The sequence below is a fragment of the Hippocampus guttulatus genome, chromosome 5, assembly GCF_054856545.1.
Source record: "Hippocampus guttulatus isolate MCC_2025c chromosome 5, RoL_Hgut_1.0, whole genome shotgun sequence".
In the NCBI taxonomy this organism is placed as follows: domain Eukaryota; kingdom Metazoa; phylum Chordata; class Actinopteri; order Syngnathiformes; family Syngnathidae; genus Hippocampus; species Hippocampus guttulatus.
Genome location: NC_141265.1, coordinates 7,186,084 through 7,202,775, shown reverse-complemented (window position 1 = coordinate 7,202,775; position 16,692 = coordinate 7,186,084). Strand labels below are relative to the sequence as shown.

Genomic DNA, 16,692 nt, shown 5'->3' with positions numbered 1-16,692 from the left:
GACCCTCGTGAGGATTAATCGGTTTCGGATGATGAATAGATAACAATACTGTAATACAAAAATAGGTTTTTGTTGGCTTGACTCAGATTGTGGAACTGTTGTCTTGAAGGGAGTAGGTCTGTATGTTTCATCCACAATTTTCACATGAAGAATACTTTACCCTTCTGATGTGCTCTGACTGTTGCAATGAACAGTCTGGTAATGACATTGTAGGAATTGGATACAAAATCCAGTCAGTCGGATGGTCATGCATGTATGCTTCTTGTTACATTAATTAAACTTGTGAGGAGAGAAATATACCCTCTACCCATTGTGAAAGGTTTGAGCCCCAGAAAATAACATTCAGGTTGGAGCCCCAGAAAATAACATTCAACTCATTTTTTATTTCATAACAAAATGTCGCACCTGCCACTATACACAATATAAACATGAACCAACAGCACAAAGAACTTTACAGTCCAAGTAAGGAAATGGGGACTGGTTGCTGGAGAACTGACCGTTCACCTCAAGCACTCTGCTATATGATAGCTCTCTAATGGTGAACGTTGACATGATTTGCTTGCACGCACGTGAATCTCTGGTCTGTGTGAACATAGCATGTTCTAGATAACACATCTAAAGAGTAAACCTACACCCAGTGTAAGAACTGTTCTTACATAACTGTATCACACAAGCATCTCTTCAGTAATCCCGTATTACAGCACGAGAAGAACTATTCCATGCCTGCCGGATTTGCCTCCAGGGAGTCCCAAGAAGTGAGGCGGCGATGAAAAAGAAGAGCAAGATTAGGCCTTTTGCCAAAGCCTGAGAATGTGGTTCACCTAATAAAAAAGAAAACGTGAATAAAAAGTGCATTGAAATTGGAATACAATGATTTTAACACTAACACTACTTTTTTTTTTAAACTGAATGTAACCGATTCTTTAACTTAGTACGCGGTCAAATATAGTGGTCAAATATTGCTTATGTAAGAAATCCAGAAACCATTGTGAGATGAGACTTACCAGTGTAATATTTGGTCAAGGGGAAGGCAAGATGAGGCCAGCATACATCATTTTTGTTACAATCATACTCTGTGAAGTTTATCTGGAACCTGAGAAACAAAAAGAGTACAGTACTGCAGTTCAGCTCACCCTTACATATCAGTGCATCACTTGCACACAAAATCACTGTATCCAAACAACAACACTGAAAAAAATACTCTACTTTTTAAGAAACTTCAAGAAATTTAGTATGGAAACCGTCTTGAGCAATTTCAATGGAGATTTGTCAGTACTAGTTCCATCATTGTGCGGTTTGGAAATTGCACAATGCAGCAGAGAAATGTGCTGCAGCCTGTGATTAAAAACTGCAGAGGACATCTGCGGTGCAACTTCCTCGTCTCGACAGGACATTTACAACAGTTGAGTCTGGATGTGGGACGGAATCCCACCACACGAACCATCTGAGGGCCAAGAATATTAGTAAGGAGCAGACACATCCTCCAAATTCACAAAATTTACATTTCTCCCCTCGGGGAGCCGCTACCGCAGTGTCAGGTCACAATGTGGCTCACAAAGTTTTTTTTCACGCAAGCCGTAAAACTTTTAAATAATCCGTGACTCTTAACAGATGCAATTGTTTAAATCAGGCGTGTCCAAAGTCCGGCCCGCAGCTCACATTGGAGCGGTCCCAGATTGATACTGTGGAGAACTCCTTTGAGTGAGCCACATGTCATTTTGGCTCTTGTCATGTTTGCTTCTGGCATAAAATTAATAATGTGTGGCCCAACAGCACTGTTGACCGCAGTAGACGTGTACAAAAAAAGCTGTTTTATATTTCGCCAGAAGATGGAAGCAGACCGAAGCAGACCTGTGGGTCTGCTTCCATCTTCTGTGCTCTCGGCGCATTCGAAAATACGTTCTGAGCACACTCCGCCTATTCAGACACGCCACTTTCCGAATCGTGTTGGGAAAAGTGAATTTGCGAACACACCCTTCGCTGCATGACTCATACGTAATTATCTTCCAGCCCATTTCTAAAATGGACGTGTAGCGATAAATACAAAGTGAAAATTGGCTTTTTTTCTCACTGAAATACAAAATCACCGTGTCTGCCTATTTGCCAAGAGATTAGCTGTTTTCAAGGAATTCACTTTTGTAGCCATAAGAACAGGATGATTGAGACCATGACCTGACCGATCATTTTAAAATGAATTGCTTCAACTAGTATCAATATTTGCAAGGGGGGGTTTGCCGTTTTAATGACCTGGTTTTTGGAGGTCCATGATGGATCGGAATCTCAATAAAGGTAACTGACGAAGTCACATGAAACATCTGGGTCTCTGTAGGATCTGCACATGGAGACAAATCCCCTCCTCCGCAGTCTAATGTCCATGTGGAGAGTGTGGACCTAAAAATAGTCCAAAAAAAGAAGAATTAGTCTTGAATTACTGTTATTTACAGTATGCAGCATGATTTGGACTTCTATACACATACCGAACTTGTATAGCTTGGATATTGCTTTGAGCAGTTCCTTCAGTCGTCTCAGTAACTAGACTCCAAATGGAGATATGGATGTGGGACGGAATCCCACCACACGAACCATCTCCATCTTCCAAAGAAGTGCTTGAGTTCATATCTAAAAATCAGTTCACACGACAGTAAAGCAGAAATGCACAGCAGTTCATTCCATGAGCTCATTAGTCATCTATACATCAAACACATGTGACTAAAAAATACATTCATCATGTGTACTTACAGCTTATTTTGACCCAGTCTGCCTCTTTTTCAGAATTTGGGTTTCCCTTGTTTGCAACATATGTGGCTGTGATCAAGTTTGTCTGCAAAGAACCAACAGTGGCTCTGGAGGAGAGAAGACATTTTACTTTGCTTGAGCACATGTACTACATTTTATATTATGAGAATCTTACCTGAGGAGATCACACTGGGTCAGGTTTTGGAGGCTGACATGTAAATGACATCCTGATGTTGAATTCATAGCGAACAGAACTGGCTGTTTCTCAGCAGTGAAACATAGCCCATCGCGCACTTTAAAGCAGAATGATGAATAGGTTCTTTGTTAATTGATTTTAGTACAAAGAACGCTAGCATTCAATTGGTGACAATCGATGATCAACCAAACAACTGTCATCGTATCACCTGGTTTCCAGAGATTGATTGATGCCCTCTGCACAGAGAAAGTAGTGTCTTGTGTGCGCTCAATTCCGGCAATGACGGGCTTTCCCACTTGATAACCTGTCATTCCAGATGCTGGTGTGTTAAGCAGGTATTTCATATTTGACTGAAACAAATCTCACAAATTTTCTCAGGATAAACTGCTCTCACCTGGATTCCCCGAGTTGGACTCTCCCACATAATCTCTCGTCAGGAAAACAGCAGAATACCTCGTAGTTAACTCCACTGCAAAGACAAACTGATTAGAGAGCAAAGCCGCCCCCCCCCCGCCTAATTTTTTTTTTTAATGATATGGATTATATAAGGGATGTGTAATGGCCTTGTACCGCTTCCTTTGAAAATGACTGTTCCGACAGAGCGTATCAGGATGACTTTTGTGATGTGATTTCTTTTCCAGTAGAATGTGTAATCCAACGCCAAGGTGACCTTGTCACAGACCAGGCTCTGATCTGAAGGGAAATAAATTCATCAGGCACAGAGGACACAAATCTGCGTGACGATGGTATGTTGTAATATTTGTACCTGGATTAACAACTGCATTTGACAGGAATTGACTCAAATCCCCTATCAATTCATCTCTAACTATGACTGTGACATCACCTAGAGGAAAGAGAAATTATTTAACCAAACCAAAATGTTTACAGGCAGTGTTTACAGTTATCTAAGTCTAAATACATACCTCCTTGTCCATTGTTCACTCGAACTCTTAAATCTGATGCAAGTGTTCGTAAAGGGAAAGCAGTTGGACAAGAGTTCAGCAGGTTTACACATTTGTGACTAAAATTCTCCAAAAAGGCTACAGGAGCATTGTCAACACAGTGTCCAATTGCCATCTGTGTACAAAACACAGCCAATGTTTTGGTTATCTTTGGCAAAATGAACACAAAAAAGACAAACCATGCCATTGTTACTCATAAATCAAACATTACTAACCTGGGGAATAGTGAACAATTGATCATCCAAAGTAAAAATGGGATTTCCTTGTCTGTAGGTATTAAAAACTGGTTCAGACAAAACAGGGATTTGGAAGGAGGGGCGAGGCTTTGGTATTCTAAACAAATCAAATGACAAAAATACAACGCATAAAGAATTTTGGCAATGAATAACATAAGAAATCCAACAAAACAACAAAATAACATTTTACATTTTGTCTCCATTGTAGAAGAGTCCCAGATATGGGTTGTTTTCAGGTGGGGAGATGACACACAGAAAGGGAAACCAATCTGGGGAGTTGTCTCTTCGCGCAGAGCAGTGATAGTCTGGAACTGGAGGGAGCTGCCCACCAAAGGGTCCTGGGTGACAGTGCGACTGGAACAGCTTCAACTCTTCAGGCGAACAGTCCTGTTGAAGCAAAGGCAAACATGACATAGAGGATAAATAGACAATATTATTATTATTATTATTGTGATACTGGTCCGTTTTCTTGCAGGTACCTTGTCACAACAACAGCGGATATCACAGGTCCTAGCAGTGAGGTCACATGGACAGGAGCCCAGAGGTTCATACACTTGGTTTGGAATGACCGTTTGATTGTCTAGAAAGGACAGGAGATTAACATTTACTGAAAATTATGACGCTCTTGTAATTCAAGTTAGAGTATAGCATAGCAGATTCAGTATAACTACCTGTTCTAGGAAAAGCAGAAATCAAATGAGCATGAATCTTGGCCTGGATCAGCAATGATGCCTGAACCGCGTTGCCCACACAGGCAGATACCTGCAGGCTCTCGAGGACACACAACGGCTTTGGACAGCAGTCGGTTTCGTTATCACCACACAAATGAAGGGTTTTATTTAACTGCAGATTAACCCGGAGTGCATTCTGTGGAATCACAAATCAAACAAAGGAGGACCATTGCATGTCAAATGAGTGCACTCGGTCATTGTTGTGTGGTTTTACATTTTTTTCGGTTTCATCTATGCATGTCGTGACGAAGTATAACGCTTTGGAAGTTGACGTTCCTACCGTTCCAACCAGTTCCTTTGTGACAATCCACAACGTTTCGTCAGCTGCACACGATGGAGGGTCAATGCTTCCTGTCAATAAACCAACAACCGACAATAGTTAGCACGTGCCTTACCCCCCTCAATTAAAAATGATAAGGAGTTCTTGTTGTATGTACCTGTTACATTAGATGGAAATACTGTGCGTACATTCAGAGAGACGTCTTTTATGTTTCCAAGTAAAAATGCTGTGATTCTCGGTCCAGTGGCAATAATGAACGATGGCTGGAAAACTGATGACAAGGACATGTATGTCTGAACACATAGCCTACTGGTCGTAGATTTATAACATTAAACTGTCGCATTTAAATGTACTAACTCAACTCAGAAATACCATTACTTACCAAGGTTTGTGCTATCTGCCCAACAAAACAGTAGGAAAGACAGGACAACCACCACTTTGACCATTTTATCCGAAGGAGCTTGCGGAGACTTTTTAAGTCATTGATCATGGAGTCAAATCCTGATTCACCAAACACATGTCTAACAGATTATGTGGTTAAAAATCACAGTAACATTCAAGATTGAAGCTTCAAGATACTTTTGAGTTACGCGTTACTTAGCGACAAACACGAAAACACACGGTGACGTAGTTATTACGCGACTTTGGCATGTTGGTGCGCCGCTAAAACGAGTTATCTTTTATTATTCTTGGTCGTTGCAAAACATTAAATATATATTTCAGAAAAAAATCTGCACACATTACAACCGTATATGGAGAATTAACAGTATCGCCACTTCCCAAAGGCAAAGTACTGTTGGATAACAAACATAGCGCGATGAAATATACGTACATCCGGTTCTCAACATCTCCCACCGTTTTAAAGTGGCGCTTAAAAAAATGGATCGAGTTAATTTCATGCGACTATTAAATTTCAAGAACAGGAAATCTTTAAGTCGGCACTTTTTACGTATCTTAAGGCGTCTAGATGTGAGTTTATTTAGACACTGCAGTTTCTTTCTGAGAAATACCAAAACGAAATTCTAAATTATGATATTGTAATAATTAACAAACAAATACATAATTAAATCTATAAATAAATAATTATGAATTAATTGGAATGAAAAACACCCCAGAAGTAGTACTTATTTCAAGATTTTTTTTGTTTAAAAATAAATAAATACACAATAAAACTACATCTAATCAGTAGATGTTTGTATAGAGTTTTAAAAGTTCTGTATTTTATCCATAACAAAACAAAAATAGTTTTATTTTGTGAAAGTGTTCTTCTAGGACATTTTTTATCGTGTTTTTAATCATTAGCTTGATTTACAATTTAAGACATTAATTAATTTTTTAATCCACAGATCCTCATTTGAATTATGTATTTCATAGCAGTCATATTTTTGCCCAAAAATAAAACTCCATTCGCATAAATTATTTTGTGTACAATTCGCCCGATCACGTGTAGCACACAATCAAGCGTAAGGGGCTCACTGCGCAGACTCCAAAACAGAGTGACGTGGAGAATAAACCAGCGACCTCCTGCTAAAACTTTATGAACTATGAAAAAATTGCATATCAAGTTGTTTGCTGGTTGATGGTGACCCTACTATTTGAGGACTTATCGTATCTATTTGATCTTTGGAAGGAGCTTTATTTTCAGCCAAGCGAAGAGCGATATAGCCTTATATATAGCTGGTACAACGATAGAAAGAACCTGTGTATGGATAGCGTTAGGACGTGAAGCAAGTCAAGTGTATTTGTACCACAGGATTCACAATATGACGCTGGATGAACTCGACGCAACTTGCGGGACACTGGCTGAAATTTAATGAACGTTATCTATCTTCGACCAGCTTGTTAGCTTGCTAACAACAGCAGTCACTCAGCAGAGAAGAAGGGATCAGCAAGCTAAAATGGGCTCTTTGCTGCGGGGTGAAGAAATGTGCTTGGCCCAACTGTTCCTTCAGTCCGGGTCAGCATACGACTGCATCGGTGATCTAGGAGAATTGGGCATTGTAGAGTTCAGAGATGTAAGTTCTGATGCAGTTTACATTTTCTTGTAGAAAATGTCTCTCACAAATGCTTTCATGACCGTTGTTACCATTCTTCGCTGAGGTTTCTAAATTAAAAAACGAAATGAAAAGTGTCGCGTTAAATTTCATTTTGCCGTGCAACAGCTGTTGACGTTTTTATGTGGCTTCCTGTTTCAGCTTAATCCCAGTGTTAATGCATTTCAACGAAAATATGTCAATGAAATCAAAAGATGTGAAGAGATGGAGAGGATCCTTGGTATGTATTTTTTGATCTGAAACAGAATACCAATGGGTTTGAGTGAAAGCCAATATGATAGGATTGTGATTAATGAATTTATGTGCGTAATTGTGTAAATTGAAAGTATGAATGCAGTGACTTAGTTCAAGGCCTGGAGAAAGCTATAATTGCATAGAGTAGTAATACAATAATGAACAGAGCGTCTTCTCATTGAATTCAATTGAAAGTCAGTGACTGTTGTTATGAGAATGCCATCCTGTGTTCATTGAGTTGAATGTGAGGGCTTTCACTCAACTGAACTTTTTTATTCAGTCAAGACGAGAGAATAACCCCCTAATGCGGTTTGAAAGGCTGGTAATAAGATTTGTTTAAAATACACAATAGCTTCATGCAGAGTTTTAAACTGCCCCATGTGCTGTCCACAGGCTATCTGTTGAGAGAAATCAAGAAAGCTGACATTTCTTTGCCAGACGGCGATGTTAATCCTGTGGCTCCTTTACCAAAACACGTGATGGGTATAATGGTATGTCCACAGCCTTTATTACACATTTTGACTCCTGGTTAGCAGCCCAGTGGTTGTGTATGCATGTGTTTGTGCAGGAGCAACTACAGAGGCTGGAAGTGGAGTTAGGGGAGGTCATGAGGAATAAGGAGAGATTGCAGAAGAATCTGTTGGAGCTCACAGAGTACACACACATGCTGCGCATCACTTGCAACTTTGTGCAGAGAAGCGCTGAGGTAAGTGAGTCATACTGTAGTAGCTGGCATTTCTTGTTGTGCATGTAACACTGAAAACGATGTGTTAACACCCAGCCTGATAATACATGAAGAGTGGAATCTGCTGTTTCATACATTTTCTTCTCTCCCGTCCCTTGATTATGTATCGCTTTCCCTCCAGAGAGAGCCGTTGCAAGTTGCATATGAGGAGTTTCCTTTCCTAGAAAAAGACACAATGATGGATTATAGCAGTATGCAGAGGCTTGGAGCCAAACTAGGGTAAAATGAAAACTCTGTTTGTTGTATGACATACAATATATCAAAGCTGAGCAACATTTGAATGGGCAATATTTGCGAATGTTTGCGAAGGTTGCGAATGTTTTTCTTGCGACAAGAAAAAAAACATTTAAACTGTTGGCAAGCATCCGAAGAACATTGGGCGAACGCTTGCAACCTTGAATGATCCCTGACGAGAACACAACATTCGCTACGTTTGCCATCACTCGCATACGTCCGCCCCTCAGTGGGATACCGGCTTTTGGGACCAGCTCTAGTCCAGTGCCAAATGGTTGGATGGATTGATAGATGAGTAAAATACATGCATGGTTGTGCTGTTTGTGAATCTTGTTTTCATTCTTTCGCAGTTTTATTTCTGGGCTCATCCAGAGGGCAAAGATCGAGGCCTTTGAGCGAATGCTGTGGAGAGTGTGTAAAGGCTTCACTATTCTCAGCTATGCTGAAATTGAGGAGTATCTCGAAGATCCTGACACTGTAGGTCTTTAAATTGGCTCTGGTTTGCCGCGTTACCTGCACATTTTGATTAGATAAATTTAAGCTATGAGTGACCCTAACATCCCAAATAACATAATCATCATTTTATTGTGGCTTTTTAAAAACTAATAACATTGGTTTGGTGACTGATTTTTGTGTGTGTTGGTGGATGGGTGGAGGGGGTATTTGTCACAGTTTACTTTGGGCATGTCAGGTAAACAGTGGTATGAGATACACCGTCTTACCATGTTACCATAACGCAGATTGCTAAAATGTTGTGTGAAAATAATACCATGTGGATGTGCTTAAAATTATGTTTTGGAATCTCTTTCTTGGCATCACGGCAGCTAAATTGTTAACACGTCTGCCTCGCAGTTGTTCATAAAAATCAATGGAATCTTTTTTTCGTCTTCATGTTGTGATGCTAATATTCTTAAATGAAGCCATTATGCCTTTTTTATAGGGTGAGCCCACCAAAAGTGTTGTGTTTCTCATCTCCTACTGGGGAGAACAAATTGGCCAGAAAGTGAAGAAGATCTGTGACTGGTAATATTCCACACTACTATATTGTATTGCTATGGAAAAGAAAGAGTCACCTTCAAGTGATATCTGTTTTCTTTCCACCCCTAGCTACCACTGTCATCTGTATCCATATCCCAGTAACAATGAGGAGAGGAACGATGTTGTGCAAGGACTAAGTACTCGCATTCAGGACCTGCACACTGTATGTCCTCTTTTTTGTTGTTGTTTTTTTTTCTTGCACTGGTTGAATTGGTGACAGAATGCAAGTTTGGTGTGTTTGTCATTGACTAACAGATATTCCTTGTAAATGTGTTTACTGTCATATTGTTAAAATGTGATATACGGAGGTTAAATATCAAAAGTGAGGCAACACAGTTAATAGCAAACCGTAGATGCACTGAAAATGTTAAGACGTAAAAAAAAGGATTTAGGCCGCATTCCAAATAATTTTAAACCATTTTAAAAACCTCTAAATAGATTATCTCCATTTCAGTTCAAGATAATATGCAAATAGATTTCAAGAAATGGATGTCATATTTGGATTTTTTTTTTTTTAACTGATGTACTGCATCCAGATCACGTGCAAATTAAGACACGTGCATACATATCCATTATCACATCATGTAACACCACAGTACAGATTGAAAAGTAGCCACAAAGAGGCTCTCCTAAATGTGTAACCAATTTCTTCTGCGTTAGCGAGCGAGGAAAGTTTCTCGACGGGTCACTGCCTCGTAAATCGTTTGTTAACTTTAACACACTGTGATTGAAAAATCCAATTGCTCTTCTTGTAGCACATGATCAGCATAAGATCCCGGCAATCTTTTTCTAAATACGGTACACCTACTTGAATTCTATCCCTTCTGAATGTGTTCTTTCAATCTCAAGTATTTGGAAATATCCACTTTGTGTTTATATCTGCATCATAAAAATACAGACCACATGTAGTATGTCGTGCTGGTAATTCTATGTAACCAATTTGTTGCTGTTGTTTGCAGGTACTTCATCGAACTGAAGATTACCTGAAGCAGGTCCTGATCAAGGCCTCTGAATCGGTCTACACTTGGGTCATCCAGGTCAAAAAGATGAAAGCTATCTACTACATTCTCAACCAGTGTAGTTTTGACGTCACCAACAAGTGTCTTATTGCTGAGGTCTGGTGTCCTGTCGATGAGCTTCCCACTCTGAGAAGAGCACTCGAAGAAGGATCGGTAAAGAAACTCTTCCACCACGACCGACTTTGTCATTAGTTTGTGAAACGAGGAAGATAATTTATTTTTCTGCCAGTTTCAGATTTTGTTTTAATGGCCATTAAAGGTTCGAAATACTCAACTTTGACATAGAGAAGCACTTTTATTGTATACGTTCTTTCCTTTAATTTTGGTTATGGGGGGGTAAAATAGTAATGTCTGTACTTCAGTTCAAACGCTGCTTTCCCTGCAAATTTAACTGGGCTCGCCATTCCCGTTTCTTTTTTTCAGTGCTCATAACTCCATACTTGTGTGAGCCAGTTGGGTCTGCATCTGCCCAACTCTCTTCCTTCTGATTGGCTTACAATGAAATTTGACTCTACCCCGCCAATCATCACTACATATGCACAAAGTAAAAGAAAAACAAAGCAAGCAAAAAAAAAACCTCCGACCTCTTAGTTTAGAGGTCCCGCTTGTCCAATGAAAACTCTTTCAGTGATTTACGAATTAAAATAATGTTGCGCTGTTTTTTTTTTTGGCAACAACAGTACCAGCGTTGAATGAAAAAGTAATTACTGTATATTCCGTATCACTGAAAGAAACATTATTCCCAATGCCGTTACTCCCATCAATGTTCATGTTGATTCTGGTGACGTGTATTTTGTTTGGCAGAGGAAAAGTGGATCAACAGTTCCATCCTTTGTCAATCGCATACCCACCAATGACACTCCCCCTACCCTGATAAGGTCCAACAAGTTCACTGTTGGCTTCCAGAACATTGTGGATGCCTATGGAGTGGGGGCATACAGAGAAGTCAACCCTGGTAAGCGGGGTATCTTTTTACTTTTTGCTGTGACCGTTTTTGTTGTAGAAATAGATGCATTTGACAATATATTTATTTATATGCTTGGAGACCTACCTCGTACATTATAATTACTGCCCCACCGTTTGGGAAATATTACAGCTCATATTGCTGTTGTTCCTCTATCTTCCCCACTCTTTATTGTAGCTCCTTTCACAATTATTACATTCCCCTTCCTGTTTGCCGTGATGTTTGGAGACATGGGTCATGGTCTTCTTATGGCTGCCTTTGCTTTTTGGATGGTGTTGTGTGAGAACAACCGCAAGCTTAAGAATACCAGGAATGAGGTAAATTGCTTTACAGCGTGTTATCGAAGTGTACCTGTTTCCTGATAAGGCTGACTTGTAACTGGATAATTTGCTGTCCAGATCTGGAACACTTTTTTTGAAGGTCGTTACATCATCCTAATGATGGGCCTTTTCTCTGTTTATACCGGCCTGATATACAATGACTGTTTCTCCAAATCCATGAACATCTTTGGTTCCGGATGGAGCGTCAAAGCCATGTTCACAGCTAATGCGTGGAAGTAAGTGTGTCCCAAAGACAAACACAAAACATCCAGGAAAGCTTGTGAAAGAGTCAAATATTCTGCTTTCAACTCACTATGGTGGTTTAATCCTCTCCAAATAGTGTTCAGGATGTCAGAGGGAATGGCTTTCTTACTCTGGATCCAAATGTCACTGGAGTGTTCAAAGGACCATACCCTCTTGGAATTGACCCAGTGAGTGGACGGTGTTGAAGTCTCGTCACATGTAAAATCACAATAAAATAACCTCTTATGATGTTTAAGGATTTGGTAATAGAGTATGTACAGTATATAATAATCCAGTCATTGCCATCTCAATGAAAACATTGTCATGCTATACAGCTTTTGTCATGCATTTGCTTAGACTGCCGCTATGGTTGACGTAGCTGAAATGTGCCTTCAATTTATAATACAAAACATGTTTTGTCCTTGATTTGTAAAACTTGAATGCATATTTCCATTAGTTCTTTAACGGCTTTGTGCTGCCTGCTATTTTTGGATAATACATGATTGTGTTTGTCTTATTCAAGATTTGGAACTTGGCTTCCAACCGTCTTACGTTTCTGAACTCCTATAAGATGAAAATGTCAGTCATATTGGGCATCGTTCACATGAGCTTTGGGGTGATCCTCAGCACTTTTAATCACTTGTAAGTATTTGATTTTTCATGGTAACATGAGATGAACGCAAACGATAGGACTTGATTGTTTATCTCACTTTTATTCATGAAAACAGGCACTTCAGGAGGAAGCACAATTTGTACTTGGTATTTCTCCCCGAGATCTTGTTCTTGCTATGCCTCTTTGGATACCTGGTCTTCATGATACTCTACAAGTGGCTCTTCTTCTCTGCCAAGAACTCCAGACAGGCTCCTAGCATCCTCATTCACTTTATAAACATGTTCCTCATGCAGGGGGACTCGGTGCAGCCCCTTTACCCTGGACAGGTGAGGAACTAAAGTGTCCCGCTTCCTACCAAATATTTGGCCCGCTGGGTAACCGTAACTGATTCTGCTGAGACTGATTTTGTTGTTTATAAAAGTCTCTGTCTGACACATGAACGGTTGTTAAACTACAGCACTTCAAAATGAGCATTGACAAACACACCCTTGGAAAAGAGACCTTGGTCTAATTTTTTGGGGGGGTCAGATGGATGGATGGATAAAGTTTTTCACTGAGTATTATGCACCTGTAAAATGAAAAGCGATCATTCTAAATTATTTAGCTCTTCTGTAATTTTAGTAGATTGTTCGTAGATATAGTAACGTTTATTTATGCGGGGGAGCGGGGGGATCACTCTGTAAATGAAGCTGGATTTTTTTTGTTTCCATTTCCAGAGCGGCTTGCAGATGTTTCTGGTAGTCATCGCTGTGCTCTCAGTGCCTGTACTGTTCCTTGGGAAACCACTCTACCTCTATTGGCTTCACCGTGGAAGTCATCGGCTTAGTTTGTACAGGGTGAGTAGAGTACTTATTTGCCAGTCAAAATGTCTCCAAGTACCGGTATGTTTAAGCAAATCTGAGTTGATGTCATATGTATTCTCAGGGTTATGAGCGTGTGCGTCATAGCAGTGAAGAGGAGCTCTTCTTGTTACGGACTCATGACATGGAGGAGGGCAGCAGTCACAGTGAGCTCTCCTCGAGTGGGGAGCAGCACACTGAGGAGGTCAGCATTGTCAGTTACTGCACTCCAGCAACATCTTGACAAAACCAATAAGCTACTTTCTTTTTTGTTTTTGTTTCTAACAGTTTGACTTTGCTGATGAGTTCCTGCACCAGGCCATCCACACTATAGAATACTGCCTAGGGTGCATATCCAATACAGCTTCTTACCTCAGGCTCTGGGCTCTGAGCCTGGCACATGCCCGTAAGTATGAAGCCTTCTTGTCCAGCCAGTGCAGGTTACCAACAACTCCTTGATGCCTGTGCAGCTTCACGGTGTAGTGGAACAAACTAGATTACCTCCGGGTAATTAAAATAAGGTTCATTTAGAAAACGACTTAAATAGCTTCTATTCTTGTTCTTTTGGTCATGACCCACACCTTGTGACCTTAGATATGGGTGGGAACCTACATCGACCGGTTAACCATTAGCTTTGCCTTTCAGTTCAGCCTCATACCACCATAATCAGATGCAGTCTATCACTGAGGAGGGTTTCAAATTATTCTCCCCACCGACTTATAACCTCTCAGTTAAGGTCGCCACCTCCCCCTCTCCACCATACACAATGTACATGGTGCATTGTGCTTTCCCTTCCTGAGGTGGACCAGAATTTCCTCGAAGAGTTCCGAAAGTTCTCTTTTGTCTCACCAAACCCCTCCCTTGGTCAAGTTTTTGCCTGAGTCACCACCAAAGTTGCATTCCAGTCGGCTCACTGGGGTCTCACATGCCAAAAAGACCCATTATGTCTCCTTCAGCTCAACAGCATCGCTCACTGTTGGTGCCTACCTGAAGTGGGCTTCTATGAACCCTGATCCAAATCTTAGTGAATGTCTGTGGAAGGAATAGAAACATTCGGTCAGTTCATGTTTCAGTGAAAGTTTCAAACAATATTTCATTGCAGTGATTGTCTCAAAAGGTTGTGAAACAAAATAACTTATTGTTTCACAAGTTTTGTTTTTAAAAATAATCCCATCTCACCACAATTCCAAAGCTACGTTTGATTTTCATTGTTAGTTTTCATAAAAATATGATGTATCATTACTTATGACAGAGTCAAGTTATTTTTGCGATCACGATGGGTTTTTCTTTCATTAGTAATGGGGTGCCATGAATTTGGTCACTCGAAATCAATTTGAATGGAAGAGCATTGCTTAGTGTATCAAATTGTATAATTCAGTTAAAATGCAGTTCAGTAAGAATAATTATTTACAAAGTGTAATTCATTAATTCATTTGTATTTTCATTTAATCCCACAAGTGTTGTCATTACACTCACCTCACATACTCACAGATCGGAACCTGCGAATTTGTATCTTGCAAATTTGTTTGTTTGGGGGCGGCGTCCCTTATTTCCCCCCCAATTTCCTCTCCACAAAACGTATATTGAATGCTTAGTGGTGCTTTTTGAATAATATGTTTTTGGTTGACATTTTTGTTTTCCTAAATGCATTTCAATGGGTATCACTCATACGGATATTCTGTATTCGCGTGATGGCTCGGTCTGTGTACCCTCATAACAGGTGTTAAATGTACACGTCATCACACTTTGTATAAGGAGGCATTTTTCTGCACACAGAGCTATCTGAAGTACTTTGGGCCATGGTGATGCGAGTAGGACTGCGAATGGAATCGATTCTTGGGGTTTTATTCTTAGTGCCGGTGTTTGGCCTGTTTGCCGTTCTCACCGTGTCCATCCTGCTGGTAATGGAGGGCCTGTCTGCTTTCCTCCACGCCCTTCGACTGCACTGGTAAGATGCCTACATAGGTGCACAAACTGCCACGGACTTTATTGAATCTTTTTGATTTAAAAAAAAAAATCTATTTTTCCTCCCTCAGGGTGGAGTTTCAGAATAAATTCTACAGTGGGACTGGAGTCAAGTTTTACCCGTTTTCCTTCTCTCTCCTGCCCTCCAGCTTTGAACAGGAAGGGTTGCTGTGAAGTAATGGACATTCGCTTGGATGATTTAAAAAGCCAAAATGTGATTATTCCAGTGATTTCATCATCGAGTTTGATTTTTTTGTGTGTGTGTGTGTGTGTGTGTGTGTGTGTGTGTTTCTGTGTGTGTGTGTCACCGCTTTACCCATTTTCCTTAGTGAGTTGAACTTTTAAGAGGACCACAACACCCTACAGCATGTAAGAACACTGCCAGTTTGAGATGTACCAAAAATGCAGATGTTATGAGAGTTTGTACAGTAAATATTGTAGGCTATTTTGTACCATAGACAGTATATGTTTCACTTTAGGGTACAGATGATGTAGTTTGTAATTTCAATTTTATCATTAGGCCCAACTTGATGTCAAGTATTACGAAGCACTTCCGCCAAGTTGGGAATTTGATAAAGTGAAGTACGTTCATGTGCACACAAACCTTGTTAGATTGGATTTGGTTATCTCTAAGGTTTTTGTTATTTATAAAAGAACCGTCTTTTCATTTTCCACCCACACATTTCTTATTTGTGCACATTACCTAATTATCCAAAACATAATTCGCCGACTTCATCTTTTTTACTTTTTCCCCCAAGTTTCAGTTTTGGCACATTTGGTTTCCGTACACTTGGTAGAAAGCAAGCCTTCATTTAATAGCTCAGCCTTTGGTTGCTTGCCTTAATACAATGAATGAACACCATAAATGCCTTCTGTTAGCCTCGCCTTCTTAATTTATGATACCAAAACACAACGTATGATCTGGTATCTTTTTATGTTTGTAAATAAAAAGTGTAAGTCAGGAAGGTGTGAGATGACATATTACTGCTTTAACAGGATTTTTTTTTCCACTTATAAAATCCTGCAGAATTAAAGATGAACGCACATTTGTTGTTTTCGTATTGTCATCTTTGTATCTGCCAGTTACTGCACGATCTTGCATTCTATGCATGGATAAGTCAATTCAGTGATTGCTGGTTAGCTGCTTACTGCATCTTCAATGAGTGATCAACAGTCACAGCACAGGTCTTTATCGAGTGTGATTATACGGTAAAGTCTGGCATCAGCGGTATGTTAAACTTGAGGTGATTATGACTGGCATCAGGAATTACTGAGGGCTAATT

General features: G+C 40.0%; 2 protein-coding genes across 2 annotated transcripts; one reads left to right on the top strand and one right to left on the bottom strand.

Moving 5' to 3' along the window:
- Positions 1–363: 363 nt before the first annotated feature.
- tctn2 (tectonic family member 2) lies at positions 364–5,919 on the bottom strand. Its single transcript, XM_086112506.1, has 18 exons — positions 5,524–5,919; positions 5,299–5,412; positions 5,142–5,212; positions 4,802–4,997; positions 4,610–4,710; positions 4,321–4,517; positions 4,110–4,227; positions 3,856–4,009; positions 3,699–3,776; positions 3,503–3,625; positions 3,327–3,401; positions 3,141–3,236; positions 2,912–3,029; positions 2,740–2,843; positions 2,478–2,619; positions 2,248–2,391; positions 1,005–1,093; positions 364–821 (listed from the first exon to the last, which is right to left on the bottom strand). The coding sequence occupies exons 1-18, from the start codon at positions 5,585–5,587 to the stop codon at positions 682–684; spliced, it is 2,124 nt and encodes a 707-aa protein (XP_085968632.1). The 5' UTR covers positions 5,588–5,919; the 3' UTR covers positions 364–681.
- A 714-nt stretch (positions 5,920–6,633) lies between these two features.
- Positions 6,634–16,458, top strand: atp6v0a2b (ATPase H+ transporting V0 subunit a2b). The gene is made up of 20 exons (XM_086111774.1): positions 6,634–7,156; positions 7,337–7,415; positions 7,823–7,920; positions 7,998–8,135; positions 8,296–8,393; positions 8,759–8,885; positions 9,349–9,431; positions 9,516–9,609; positions 10,406–10,618; positions 11,270–11,420; positions 11,607–11,746; positions 11,828–11,985; positions 12,090–12,180; positions 12,516–12,634; positions 12,721–12,931; positions 13,322–13,441; positions 13,530–13,649; positions 13,733–13,850; positions 15,221–15,392; positions 15,481–16,458. The coding sequence occupies exons 1-20, from the start codon at positions 7,040–7,042 to the stop codon at positions 15,581–15,583; spliced, it is 2,550 nt and encodes an 849-aa protein (XP_085967900.1). The 5' UTR covers positions 6,634–7,039; the 3' UTR covers positions 15,584–16,458.
- Positions 16,459–16,692: the final 234 nt, after the last annotated feature.